This window comes from Pyxicephalus adspersus, chromosome 5, assembly GCF_032062135.1.
Source record: "Pyxicephalus adspersus chromosome 5, UCB_Pads_2.0, whole genome shotgun sequence".
NCBI classification, from domain to species: Eukaryota; Metazoa; Chordata; class Amphibia; order Anura; family Pyxicephalidae; genus Pyxicephalus; species Pyxicephalus adspersus.
Genome location: NC_092862.1, coordinates 137349525 through 137364887, shown reverse-complemented (window position 1 = coordinate 137364887; position 15363 = coordinate 137349525). Strand labels below are relative to the sequence as shown.

Genomic DNA, 15363 nt, shown 5'->3' with positions numbered 1-15363 from the left:
GGGGAGAGAGAGCGAGCGAACGAGCAAAGGGGAGAGAGAGCGAGCGAACGAGCAAAAGGGGAGAGAGCGAGCGAACGAGCAAAGGGGAGAGAGAGAGAGGGAGCAAAGGGGAGAGAGAGAGAAGGAGCAAAGGGGAGAGAGCGAGCGAGCAAAGGGTGGAGGGGGGGAGCGAGCGAACAGAGGGTGGGGGAGAGAGAGAACAGAGGGTGGGGGAGAAAGCGAGCAAAGGATGGGGGAGAGAGGGAGCGCGAGTGAGGGAGAGAGGGAGCGCGAGAGGGGGAGAGAGGGAGCACGAGTGATGAAGGGAGAGGGATTTTTTTTTTTTTTATTCTTGCTGTTTATAAGCTATGAATTTGCAGAACGATAGGTTTATTTTTAAAGCCGTGAATGTGACATTTACTGCAGATGTTCCTGTTTTTTTTATTCTTGCTGTTTATAAGCTATGAATTTGCAGAACGATAGGTTTATTTTTAAAGCCGTGAATGTGACATTTACTGCAGATGTTCCTGTCTTCTAAATATGTTTAAATAATAGTATATAATATAGCCAGCATGAATATTCGGAGAATATCAAATTCACGGTTTGCATGTGTCCTTATCTTCCTTTTATATGTAGTTAGTGTGAAAATTGGATAAAATTGACCTTTAGAGGCATCTTTTCCTATCTTACCCCATTGGCTGCCAGTACATCTTCCGCTTCATCTTCCTTCATAGAAGACTGTATTTCAAAAGGATTGCCTTCGCTGATATACTGATCAAACAACGACATTGATGAAGAGTCAGTTGCAGATGCTTGTTTATTCGGAGACATCGATGGGGAACGAGACTGATTCAAACACTTAAATTCCTACAGGTGGGGGTTTAAAAAAAAAAAATTATTCCTGGGGATCCAAAAGGTACTATTTTATAGGTCAATCCAACGGCTCTGTACAGACAAAACTACAAAAGGTCACCCCTCCAATAGGGTAAAATATCAGCCCCTCAGTAGATTTGGAGAGCTTGTGAATTTATGGCATGATAACAAATGCTGTACAGCGCTATGTAAAATGTTGGCACTAAAAAAAATGGCCCCTTAAAAACTTTTATTTTCTTTTACCATTGTTTTATTTTTAATAATAGAAAAGGTAAAAAATGTAAACAAAGCAGGACAAAAATACTCTATATGCTGGAATATAAACCAAATTATTTTTATTTAAAAATACAAGAGAATTGCATTAACTCAAGCATAAACCTAGGGCACAAAATGCAGCCATGATTGCTAACATTAAAACTGATAAATCAATAGAAATGTCAGGAAAATTAATATGAATAAATACATGCACGGTGTGTTACTTTTGAAATATTTATTTAAAGGGGGGAAAAAATAATGTCCCATATGATCTTTTGCCCTTTTTACAAGTAATGCAAAGCTCACTTATCGCAGATCTAATGTGGTCAAATGGCCAAATGCACCTGTGTGCCCAGTACGAGTGCTGAGTGATTTTACAAGAATCTAAAATTGATTCCATAGGTACAAGCCCAGAGAGTTCTAAGAAACAGAGATCTAGTAATAATGACACTGGATGTAATATAATGTATGAATTGGAAACAGAGGGTTATTATTGAAGACGCCATAGTTTTGTTGCTCCCACAGGCTCACTTCCATGTTGTTGTTCCCACATCAGCCCCCAGCACCCCTGACATCGAATTAAACCATTTTTTTCCCTGTAAAAGGACAGAACTATCTTTTTTCAGGCATAATTAAAGGGGTCACCAAACTTTTAAAGATGCTAGCTAATAGTCCCCCAAGGTGAAAATCTGATGTGTACAGAGTTCCCTAAACATTGTTCATCAAACTGCCACTGCGGCGATTGCAGTTTACTTCTATGGAAAAGAACAAAGCATTGAGCAGAACGGGCTCAGCGAACAGCACTCATTCATTCATCTGTCACTGGAAACAATCACAAAAGATTGTTTTCAGTGACAATCCTCTGACGTCTGTTCAAGAATTTAGAGATGTCAGCTCAGGGATGAAACAATCCTGTAAATCCTGGTGTCTGTACAGATCTTGGCTGTGTTCACAAATCTCTGAAACAGAACAGTTTCTGCTGTAATACTTACATTGTGATGTGCTACAAAGTTTAAGTGCTACAGTCTTAAATACTGGGGGAGAGAAGACTGAAGAAATGTTTTCTGACTGCAGGAAGGGAAATCCATAATCTCAGGCTAGGCAGTCAAATATGCTTTTTAACAATGGAAGTTAAAGCTTTTCTGAAAAATGATACAATTTCTGTATTTTTTTAGATGTGATTTGTTCAAGCAGATTTGTAAAGTTACAAAGGGCCCACTTCACTATAAATTTTTAATTTAAAAATGGTTTAACTGGCAACTTTCAAGATTTACAAAAAAAAAGGATTTATGCAACTTTTATTTCCCCAAGGAACTTACAAATTACATAAGCACTTATAACAATTTCATTTTGATTCTGCTCTTAATATTGGTGTGTAACCCTTCTGCACGTTCCGGAGGACGGGATAAGAATAACCAATCACTAAAGTCTATCCTTCTAATTTATTTTATCAGCAAGACATGGATACAGTGATGAAAAAAGACATTACTGCAGCCGTCACAGTGTCAGAAGTTCAATTTGTGTATTAATCTTTAATATTTGGTGAAAGCGAGAGAATGGTGTCATTGATAGGAAGAAGAAGGCTGGCAGCAGCGATTGTATTATTAGTGTTCCTGGCTGCTGATGTTTGTTTGGAAGCACTAACTCCCCCCTAATGATTCTTCTATTGACCCCTTAGATGGCTGACGTCCTTTACAACAGAACGGTAAACCAATATTTATTTTAAACAGTGTCAGGGTCTGAGAAGGCAGCCCTTCCAAGGTGAAGTCAAGGTTTTAACTAAAAGTAGAAAAATTAGTATAAAAAATAAAAAATAGCAAGTGTATACTTTATCCTAAAAATTCTAGATTGTGCGAGTGTCACCAGCCACGTTTTACCATTCAACTTGGCTATCTGACTCCCATATGTCAAGCTTTTAGCAGGAAAATTGCATGACCCTTAGAGAGCTAGTTGCAGACCATACATTTGTCTCCATTGTGTAAACCAGTGTCTCTAGACCTTTTTAACATGGGGGAACCTTGAAATAACTTTCAGGTCTTCAGGGAACTTCATCTACAATTACATTGAGAGAGATGTCTGCTGGTGAGTGGACGTGAATGACTGAAAACAAATAGCTTAAAGGCCTTGATTCTCCCATGTACATCAGCAGGACTGGACCCTTAGGACTACTCAAAGTCTGGCAATCGGTTGGATGTCAAATTATTACATAAAAGTATGTATCTGCCAATAAAACTCTTTAAAAGTCATCTTTATTGTGATGGCTATAAGGAAAGGAGGGGAAAAGGGGGCTGGCTTGAATGTATTTTTCAATACACATTAGTTACACTATTGGTAATGTAAACCTCCCATCAACCACTTTGATCACTCCTAGTCATGTGGCTGGAGGGATGGAACAATGACTGTTTCTGCAGCAAAAAAGATAGCAAGTGCTAGAAGGAAGTCCTCATGCAAGCTAGATGTTCTGCGCCGTCATTACAAACTTTATTTAACCTCCATACACCTATGTGACTGTGTTGGCTACTATTGAGCTTTCCCCCCAGCACTACCCACACATAAGCCAGAACCCATTGGTTTCTTTACTTAGTCACCTCTGGATTTCCCCTGTATCTCAAACAGATTCATGGTTCTTTACTCTCCAATGATCAAGTTTCCATTCATGATATCATCTTGGAATCTCAATTAGGTTTCTATCCTCCTTGAGGAAACCAAACGGCAAAACGCGTTGGGAGAAAGAGACAACTTGATTTCCTTTATTTATTGCAGTCTTCTGGCTATCACTCACATACTTGTTCTTTTTTATTCTTACTGTATACAAATTCATCACCAATAGCATAGTTAAGCTAACCAAGCATGTTAACCGTACAAACATAGAGTAAAACCATTTTAGTTGCAAAAAAAGCCGTTCTTTTCTGTCTGCTCTTATCACACACAAGGCTTGGCAACCTGTATTATTACTTGGAAAAGTTTGGGGTTCCTCTAATTTGAAGTGCTAGAAACAATTCACTAGAAGCTTTAGAAAACCACTAGTGAAAGACTACAGGGATATAAAAAGAATGACTACACTATGACTGGGAGTTTGCTGCACTGAAGAAAACACAGATTCAGCAAAGACATACAGGGCCCAGACAACTGTTGGTAAAATTTGCCAACTACACCCAGAAACCATTTAACTCACTTACATGTAATTGTAATATGCTGAAACTGGATTTGACTGGGCACAGTTCCCATGTTTCATTTTCAAGAAACATTCGAAGCTCTTCAAGCCGTGTTCTACAAAAAAAAAAAAATGAAAACACGCTGCAATTAACTGGCGGCAGAAAATGATAATGATGACACAAAAACATTCTCAAACTTCCTAATGGCCTGAAAGATGAGGCCTAATCTCTTTTGACTGGAAAATGAATAAATTAGCTGAAACATGAAAGTTCCTCAGACAGACGGAAAACAAAATTGGTGATTTGAGAGTTGCAGAGGAGAGACGAGGAGTCAGATGCTAAAAAGCTTTACTCTGTCTTTACATCCATCCGGAGCACTTTATCGAGTACAAAGGCAAGTGACAATTCATTAATCTTTCAGAACCATACAATGGAGGCACTTTTGGTGCCCCCTGAGATGAAAGGTTTTGAGACTATTTATATTATTCTCAAAAGGCAGACTTAGATTAAAAAAGAATGCAAAGAGAAACAAAAATTGCTAATTATAATTTCATTAGATTAGTTAGGACAAAAGGCAGGACCGTATATTATCACCCATTAACAACATAATACTGTCACAATAAATACCTTTATTAAAAAAGAAAACAAAAACACTGAGATGACAGGCGTTAAGAAAAAAAAGGAAACATTGGTATCCAATAGAATAATAGTATAATAAAAAATATATACCCTTATATCCGAAAGTAAAACTAAAGTAAAAAAAAAATAAAAAAAAGACACTTGCTTTCAATCCCGCAGATGCGTTGGGAGGTTTCTTCATTGGGGTCCCGCGTCATCCCAGTACCCGTCCTTGGCCCGGCCCAGAAGAAGAACGGGCATCTTCTTCCCTAATCACCTGATCTCGCACTGCACATGCGTGAGATCAGCAGTTTTTTTTCTTCAATTAAAGAGAGGGCTCCTTCTGCACATGCCTGAGATCAGCACATGCGTAGAAGGAGCAGCCAAGAGCCTCCTGGTATGCGTGACGTAGGTATGTCACATGACCCTTTGCAGCACCTTTTCTGGTAATAAATTAGAGTTTTATCAATTTGGTAATATAAAGGTGTCATTAAAAAAAAATGCTGCTGTCCGAGTGCCACTTCTTTTTAATATGGCCTGTGCCTAGTAGATTTTAGTGAATATATATATATATATATATATATATATATATATACCGTATTTTTTGCCATATAAGACGCACTTTTTCTTCCCCAAAACTTAGGGGGAAAAGTTAGTGCGTCCTATACGACAAATGTGTTAAAAAAAATAATTAAAATATTATACTCACCCGATACCCGATCCTGCGTGTGTCTGGCTGCAGCGTGTCTCTCTTCTCTCCTCTGCCAGCATCGTGTTTTCTCCTGTCTGTAAAGCAAAGCGAAAGAAGCCGGCACAGCGCCACCTGCTGTTCCCTGTCCTAACTGCCGTACAATAGAAAAAAAGGACAGAGTGATCAGAAGGGGAATTTGAATGACAGAGTGATCAGAAGGGGAGTTTGAATGACAGAGTGATCAGAAAGGGAATTTGAAAGGTACAGAGTGATCAGAAAGGGAATTTGAATGGCACATGAGTGATCAGAAGGGGAATAATCTTTCAGAAACTTTTTTTCTAGATTTTCCTCCTTTAAAATTGTGTGCGTCTTATATTCCGGAGCGTCTTATACGGCGAAAAATACGGTATATATGCAAAGCAGCAATGATTTCTAGGCTTCTGTTGATAATTTTAAGGTGAATTACTCCATAATGCCTAAAGCATGCTATGATTTAGGTATTCTTTAACACATCATATTTACTTTAAAATCTTAGTTTTCTAAGAGTAGTAAAAAAACAAAATAAGTCATTGGAAAGACTTTAAATTATTTTAAGCAGCAATTTACTGGAAGATTTGTATATATTCTATATAAATAGTTTATCATCTCTTTTACATACTGTGCTGGTGTTTATAATGTACCTAAGTTGATCACTCTCTCCGCTTCCACTCATACACTACAGGATTTCATCATTGATTGAAATGGACAGCAGCTAAGATTCAGACGTACGGGCATGCATCGGGGAATACACATTAAGCTTTCTGATGAGATTTCCTGCAAGCGTCAGTGAGAATCACCGCATAGAAATGCCTACGCTGGCAGTACTACTGCTCCGGGAAAACTCTGGGGTTTCAATTAATTCCTTTGTTTAGGAAATTGAAATCGGATTCTCTAATTACTTATGCAAAGTTGTGAATATTATATTTCTATTGTCGTTGAGTACTTCATTTATTTACATTTAAAGTGCAAAAAGGACATTTACCGTTTGAAAAGTTTAAAAGGTTTAAGATGTCTTTCAGGAAAAAAGGCTACAAGAGACCACATTTCTGTAAAATGCCTTTTTTACTGTGATTTTAGACAAGGTTGGCTGGTAAATTATACAAATATCACAATCCTCAAAAGTCCGAAGTACAGACTTCTGAGGAAATTACATTTTTATATGACAAGTAAAAACTCGAGCCACTGGATGATTCTCAAAAGCCAAAAGACCTGGCTGTGGACAGCAGTGTTATCACTACCAAGCTATAAGATTTGGTTGAAAAACCACAAAAGTGAGAAAATGTTTAGTCAAAGGCCCCTAGATCTGCAAATAACCCCTAAATTGTACTTTGTGCTCCAGAGAAGTCATTCTGGGGAACTAATCACACTGAGAAAAAATGTTGGCCCTGTCAAGTTTAGTGTTCTTGTTAAGCAAAGAGTCCAATAATGTAATTTGTCAGGCTACGTACACACGTCAGTTGATTCTCATCTGATTCTTGCCTCAGGGATCATCTCGGACTAGAATCTGACGTGTGTACAGCGGCCATCCGATGCGGTTCATGGATCCATTCTAGTGGATCCAGGAACGACGGACTGCAATGGAGGTGAAGGGAGGAGAGCACAGCGGGATGTTGCTCGCTCATTCTCCCCCTCCTCTCTCCATAGAACGGAACGGCCCTGTATGTACAGCGCTCATTCTATCATGCTTTAGTCATTTGTTGTTTGAAATGATCATGAAAGATGCTTTCCAATAATAAAAAATCTAACGTGTACATAGCCGAAGTCTTATAAAGACAAAGGAAAAACCTTTTATCTGTCACATGCTTTACATTAGCTAATACTTTGCACATTATGTCCAATATGGACTGTTTTGGATTGGCACAGACAGAACACCATCAGGACTCACCTGTGATAATTTTTAAAATAGTTGACACTTTGTTTCCTTATGGATTCCTGTAAGACTTCTGACTTGCTGCCACAAAACTCCTCTCCCACCTGCATTAGCCTTAGATAGAAAAAATATGTAAGTTTCATTTTAATAAGGCAAATGATGATATTAGCTTTGTAAATTGTGTATACATCAGTCCCCCAATGTAGTTTACTGAAATGCTGCGGCAAATCACTTAACAACTGAGTGCACAGAGGAGGGGACACTGCAAAGGTAAGGCAATAAAACAGAAAGTAAACTTGTTCTCCACAACTCTTCCTTGACCTAATGCATTGGGCCTGATTTATTGAAGTTCTCCAAGAATGGAGAGGATACATTATCATGGGAGGATCACCAGGATGATCCAGCAAACATGGAAAAGATTTCTTCTTGCTATCAGTGGGCAAATGTTTTCAATCCTGGACCAGATCACCCAGGCTCTTCTATGATAGTCTATCTTCTCAAGTCTTGGAGAGCATTATTAAAGCAGGTCCCTTGTGTTAATGTGTGCAATTTCATGCACAACACATGCTAAGTGTGCTGGCCTGCCTTCATCCTTAATTGCACCTTAATATCACCACAATTTAAAGGTACTAAACGAACGAACTAGACATTGAAAAACATTGAAAACGGGCAAAGCATTCAACTTTTTGAATTTCTTTTTCCAAATCCAGACGTTGGTGTAAAAAAAAAAAAAAAAATCAGTCACTGGTAATTTTCTTCTTTATAGGATGTAGACACACTCACCTACTAATTATATCCAGGACCATAATAAAATCATCATACTTGAAATTGGACATATCGGTTCCAAGAAGGTAAGTTTTCACTTTTAGCTGAACATCCTTGAAAACAAAATACAAAACATTTGTTAATATAATGTAGCAGTGCAGGCGATGGTCTGAGGCCATGTGCCTGGCATGGCCAATATGTTTGTTTTTTCTAATACAGGAAGAACATTTCTTTGACAATCTGTCTCTTTCTTTAGCACAGATATGGCTTCGCTGACATCAACAATGCCATACAGTGGGAGGAGGAATAGAATCAAAGCTGTGGTATGCTGACCACCTCCCAGGCATCTACTGGAGCAGAGAATAGTAGAAATCACAACAGAAAAATAAAATAATGCAGGGAACAAAATGTGTATGAAAACAACGCAGAGTGTTTCTAGACATGACATGGAGGAACAATAGTAATTTTTTGGTCTTAAATTTCTTCTTCTTGTGTATAAATATACAACCAAACAAAAAAATGGATTTGTCAGAGCGTAAATAATAATAATGAAGATGGAATTTGGTGTCCTGGCAGATTATGGTCTTAAAGTGTATCCAAACCAAAGATATAAAAATGTAATAGACTGCAGCTTCCAAGTCCTTAAGCTGGTGGTGGTTGCATTAGTTTTCACCCTGAAATCCTGCCAGTAACACTTTTGTCCAAAGAAAGACAATGTTGTCAGTGTCAGGACTACAGAACATCTTTTCTTCTCTCTAATCCAGGAGTCATCTTTAGTTCTGTAGATATCTAGTAACACTGCTTTTACAATTTGGACTTTTTATTCAGTTAAATTCCCCTTTATGTAGGAATTTAACTGCCTAAAAAGTCCAAATTGTAATGCTGATACTCAAGGATCAAGGTGCTGACATGTCATGGAGCCAATTTATGCTCTCCATGTGAACAAAGACTTAGAGAAACAAAGCTGCGCCACTTGACCTAATTAATCAAGCCCCATTCTGGTAACATTACAACCACCTCACAAATTTACCAAATAGGACTATCAAGGCATTCAGTATACCCATTATATTAAACAAAAAATTATTATATTAAAAACTTAAAATGTATTAAAATTAAAAACAAAACACAGAATTGTACAACTTGCAATGGTCTTTTTAAGGTTCTACGCATTTCCCAGACATAAATCTGCTTCCTCAGGAAATATTCAGACCTAAGTTTACACAATTCACATAACCATCAATAAACATACACGACTACAGATACATTTCGTAAGTAATGTATGATTTATAATATACGATATATAATTTCAGTGATCTTTGATTATTATTTTTTACTTAAGAAATTTATTTGTAATCATGTGTGTTTATTGATGGTTTAAATTTCCCAGGATTGTGACAAGTTTTACCAGTAATTTATGTCAAGCACAAGTCGTTAATACCAAATAACACCAAATGAAAATTAAAAAAGACAAATACATTTAAATGAAAACAACCTGCCATATCCGAGTTAATCCGTGTTCTAATTTCTTCTTAATGTAGCTCCGATCAAAGTTATTTTCTTCATTCCCAGATATACTGTCTAATATACAATAAAACAAAATGAAAATTAAACATAAGCAGACAAAGTGTTGGAAGCTCTGATCTAAAAAAACTAAATTCTCATCTAGTGTTCACAATACTGATGGCCAAGATATAGGGGACCTCAAGCGTTGATTCTTAGGGCCACACATGAGATTTAGTGAAAAGCTATGGGAAAACCATCAGAGACTACAGAAGTGGTACAGAAGACTGTTAAACAATGCAAAATGGGATTGTCATAGACTGATGAATAAAGATTTATTTGGGGGACTCGCAAAAATTTGCTGGGGACATGTTACAATGACTGGTACAGATTACTGTCATTTTAATTCTGGCTTTGTCAAATGATCAGAATTGATAAGCCATAGGTTGGGCAGCAGGGGCTTAGATATTGCCAACTCAAGTGTTACTCATAGCAATAGGTGAAAGGCAAACCTAAGGGACTTAGGAGGACCAGAACTCATAGGTACCTATACAAAACATAAATTATTATGGACATTTAGGGCACCTTTTCTTAAAAGGTTACTACAAACATGTTCATAAAATAAAAAATAATTTCTTTACATAATAAATAAAAGATACAAATATCATTAATATACGATATATTAAGACGTACATGACAATCTCATAAATCTTTCAACGCGTTTCTCAAAGTGTGCTTCTTCAGGAAAGTATGATGAGAAACACGTCCTAGTAACAAATTTATGCCTCCTGCCTTCAAGATATTATTTTTGCCGGTTGCTAGATATCTTCTAAGTCAGCGGTTGCAAACCGATGGTCTGCAAGAAAATTTTGGTCGTCCACATCTCTGGCCAGCGCACCCCCGAGCGCGGTCAGAAGGACCCCACTTGGGAGACCCAGAGCCGCGGACCATGTCCCCTGTGCAGTTCCTAGGCTCAGGGAAGCGGGCGGGCTTTGTCCTTAGACACAGCCCGCCCACTCTCCCTTTGCAGTCTCAGATCTGCGATGGGAGAGTGGGCGGCGTTATGTCATAATGAGGTCACTCAGGGGGAGGTTTTTCTCTCTTTGAGTGACACCGCGCTCCCTGGGCATGGGCGGTCAGAAGCCGGTGATTTCAGTGGTTTGCGGAACTGAAAAGGTTGGTGGCCACTGTGCACAAGTAATCGATCATGTGGCAGAACAGAATAGGTGGTACTGAAATCAAGGGAGAGTCCAAGAGGGTTTGAGATATATTACTTCAGTTTAATTTGTGATTTTTTATCTCTGCCTAAACAGATGCCTAAACGCTAATTAGGAAAATCTTGACTGTGTTCTCCCCAGCCATTTTTGGCTTGGCACACCACCCAGAGCATTTTAGCGGCCACCTGGTTATCATAAGTCCCTATTTAATGTACAGCGCTGCGTAATATGTTGGCGCTATATAAATCCTGTTTAAAAATTATAATAATAATAAGACAGATGCTCAGGCTGGGCTTTGTATAGAGTCAGATGTCAGTGAGAATTACCAGTCTACCAGCAGTGCTGGGGAAAGGTATACTTATTTTTTACTATACTTAATCTTAACCAAATTTTCGTGTCTTGTCTTCCCATTTTTGACCACCTAGCTACAGCTTCCTTCACTCAGCGGAAAAAAAAAGTCGGGGGAGAACACAGGGCTTCCACAGACTTCTATTTAAAAATACTAACTGGCTAGATGTCTTTTTCCTCAGTATCTTCGTGTCACTGATCTGGAAACGTGTGGATAAAAAAAATCCAGAACTGTCAACACAAGCCATTTTTCTCAAATTTTGAACCATAACCTTGACTAGAAGAGACCTTAATAAACAGATTTTTAAAAATGGTGGATTTAGGTGTAAAATCGTATATACTTACTCCTGGTCCCCAATAGAGGTGGGAGGTTACTGACTTGTATAGACCAGCAGGGAAGCTTACAATTAATTTAGTATAGGGCTGACACAACAACTGTCAATACAGAGATCAAAGGTTAAAGAACGTATTAGCACAAATGGACTCTTCCACCAGTAAATATGCTGTGGTAATCTTCAAAGAGATTAGTGACATTCAGCAGCACTCCTAATGTCCTTAATATTTAACTTATCAAATCACCAGAACCAAAGAAATAATCCAATGACTGTAAAACACATTTTATTATGCTAACATGGGTGTCAGTTTTTTCATTTCTCCCAATGTCATCCTTTAATAGAACAAATTCCAGGATCTCTTGGTGTGCTAAGCAACTCAATTTATCTAACCCACCATAAAAAGGAACTATTTAGTCTACACATAAGGTACATGAAAACACAGCCCTAGGGCATATAATTATTCACCGAAGAAGGTGAATAATAATGAAAGTACAGAGTTCAGTAACAAAAAACATTGATCAAAAAACACCAAAAAAATCTATTAGAAATTCCATTAAAATCCAAACGGTTTCCCTAACTCGGTAATCACATTTGACATAAAAAAGAGGAATAATACATGATTTCAAAGGTATGACCTTAAAGTAGAATAGGTAATATTTGTTAAGTTTCAGTGCATTTTGCAAGGAGATTTAATGTATTTCTAATTAAAAAAAGGTTTTACAATCACTTCATTTTGCACTGAACTTCCTTTTATGGCAAATGACCATAGGTTCTAGGGCTGTGTTCTCATGATATTTGCTTCATAGGGAGCTGGCAACCCAAAACTGTTGAGTAAATTTATGGAGATTTTCCATGTTTCAGCTATACATGAGCTGCATGTAAACCCAATCCAATAAAACTCATAAATGCTTTAACATGTTTTAACTCAAAAGTCAGCAGCTTCACTAAAGGGAATAAATGGGGGCAGCTAGAGGTGGAAGTCAGGCTGCAATTTGAACAATCAGTAACAGTAAACTGTCAGCCCCCTCCCAGCAATCACTGTGAACCATACCCTGGGTGGCAGCTTTTGTTTTCAATAAACAGTAAAAAAAGAAAAAACACACAAATAAAAAAAACAATTTAAGATGCCCAGTGCTTTTAGCAAACTAAATGTAATACAGGAAAGGTTTATGTCTAATTATGGATTCTTCTGCACATCTGGGGAGTTTTCTAAATCGGCAGTTCTAACCTTTTTCTCTAGAATATTTACACATGCATCAAACCTTTAACTGTAATAACTGACTAAGCTTTCTATCATTGGATCCCTATGGGCCATATCTGAGCTGCACTGCTCTGTTGTGGGCTCAACCACGGTCCCATCTGCTCCCATTCAAGTGTATGAGAGCTAATGAAAACTATCTTTTACACATGGCCGTGGCAGATCGTGGCACAATTCACAAGAAGGGAGAGGTTGCTTTTGTCCTCCTCTGAAGATTAGCATTACGGCCGCTGTCACATGCAAATCTGGATTCTTGCAGTGCGGTTTTGGAGTTGGAAAGCAAAATGTTTTTAGTTATATGTTTGAACTAAAGTGTTATTGATATTTTTAATCATGCTGTAAAGTAATTATACCACTCAACTCCCTACTCTCCTTGGGGTAAGTATAATTACCCAATCCCTCTTTTTTTCATTTTATAAAAATACATTTATCCTTTAAAGAAAATGTAAGAATGAAAAAACAGTTACCATATACTATATATGTAAATACTATAAATGTTAACGTGAAATTTTGATGTGGCCCTTTAAAAATAAAAAGCTGGACTATTTTGTCTATTTATCCAAAGACGATCCAAGGCCAAATACCAGAAATACATTTCTTTACCCCACCATATCGGTGCTTTTTAATCCTGAGAGTTTCGACAAACTTTCTTTCTACAGATCAGCATATAAAGAAGTTGTATTAATCATCGCTAACTTCTCCTATTACTACTTCAAACTGCCCTAATTAACATTCTTTGAAAACAAGATGGTAATGTGATAGTGCAGAGCGTGTGACCTCTTGTCTCTGCAGTACATTGAAAAGAACTCCGAAGTGTCATCTGCAAGTCAATTAGGAGATGTCAGAACTGAAGGTCTTCTAGACTTCTTCAGGTATGTCCTCCGGTGCCCTGCAGAGCTAGCAGCTAAGGATATTCTGCCTCTTTTTTTAAAATGTCGCAACAAAAGTGTTGTTGCCCTCAGTAACTGGTCAGAGTATTACTTTCATTTTTTTTATTGTATATTACAAAGATGGAAAGGAGATTGGTTGTTATGAGACATTTGGCTACATTTTTCACCCTTTTGCCCCATTTAAACCAGCAAACTAACAAATAATAGGGCATTATTCTTCTCACTGAAACCAGTGATGGAGTAATATTGTTCCCATTTAGATCGTTATATAAAAGTAAAATATTACATATTAAATAATATATTTAAAAAAAAAAAAAAAAAGAGCAGCACCTTTTTTTTTGTCTTGATGGTTTCCAAAGTAAATTCTGATAGAAAACAAAGGGGAGATGCACAGTTAATTTAATAAGGATGATCTAAATTCTGATGCGTTTCGACAGTAAGCTTTTTCAGGGGGAAACATCATTCCAGGTAAATGTCCCAACAATTAGGTGGAGAATATGGGAAAATCCCAGGTGTGCAAAATATATATATGGCAAAAGAAAAAACTGTCCAGGTAATATCATGACTACAGGAAATCAGTTGAAATTGGACACGTGGGAAAATCAAGCTTTTGGCCATGAGGACATAAAAAGAGGTTTAAAATAACTTGAAAGGCAAAACACAATGAATGAATTTTCCAAAAATAGATATTGTTCAGATACTCTCGGAGATCTCCGAGTGCCGTGGCTGCTCTACACTAAGAGACAGATTTATTTTTTGGTTTATCAACCAGTACTTTACAACCAGTATTGACTATTTAGAAATCTGTGAACCAGAACTTTATCCATTTTTAAAAAACATCCATTTTCCAAATTTGGGGCTTTCTCACATTCTTTACCTAATCGTTGGGACATTTACTTTGAATGATGTCTCAGATTCCCCTAAAAAAAAGCCTAATTGCAAAACGCGTCCGGTGGAAATCATTCTTACTAAATGGATTGTACATCTCGCCTTTGTTTTCTATGGGAGCTTTCTTCACAAATGCTAACATTGTAACCATGCAGCATATTATGTTACTAATATGGCACCACTCCTGATAATAAGCTTCAGATAACATGGATCTTGTTTTCTAAACCTTGTAGAATGTTAATGTGAGCAAACATTATCTGGATGACGGTCAACCATTATATGTCTATGATCGGGCAGCATGGTGGCTTGGAGGTTAGCAATCTGGCCTTTGCAGCGCTAGGTCCCAGGTTCAAATCTCAGCCAGGACACCATCTGCATGGAGTTTGCAGGTTCCTCCCATGTTTGTGTAGGCTTCCCTGGGTACTCCGGTGTTCTCCCACATTCCAAAACCTGCAGCTAATTTTACCCCCAAGTTGACCTTAGATTGTGGTATTGAGGTAGTGTAATATTTTGTTGGTACATAAATACTGGACAATAATAAATAATAATAATAATGGTCTTGTATGTTTATACTGCATAAAATCCACAAATTCTTCTACACAAATGGAAACTGAATGCTTTAATCCCTGAAATCATATCAGAATGTTCTATCATAGCACTGAAGTAAAAAATTATTTTGGAA

The 15363-nt window shown here is 37.6% G+C and overlaps 1 protein-coding gene across 1 annotated transcript in view; it reads right to left on the bottom strand.

Moving 5' to 3' along the window:
* VPS50 (VPS50 subunit of EARP/GARPII complex) overlaps nucleotides 1–15363 on the bottom strand; it is a 135431-nt gene that overhangs the window by 23088 nt on the left and 96980 nt on the right. Inside the window, exons 14-18 of the mRNA XM_072412872.1 lie at nucleotides 9738–9823; nucleotides 8264–8358; nucleotides 7496–7594; nucleotides 4287–4377; nucleotides 670–846 (exon numbers count right to left, since the gene is read on the bottom strand). Coding sequence (XP_072268973.1) covers nucleotides 670–846; nucleotides 4287–4377; nucleotides 7496–7594; nucleotides 8264–8358; nucleotides 9738–9823 — 548 coding nt within the window. The remainder of the gene's footprint in view (nucleotides 1–669; nucleotides 847–4286; nucleotides 4378–7495; nucleotides 7595–8263; nucleotides 8359–9737; nucleotides 9824–15363) is intronic.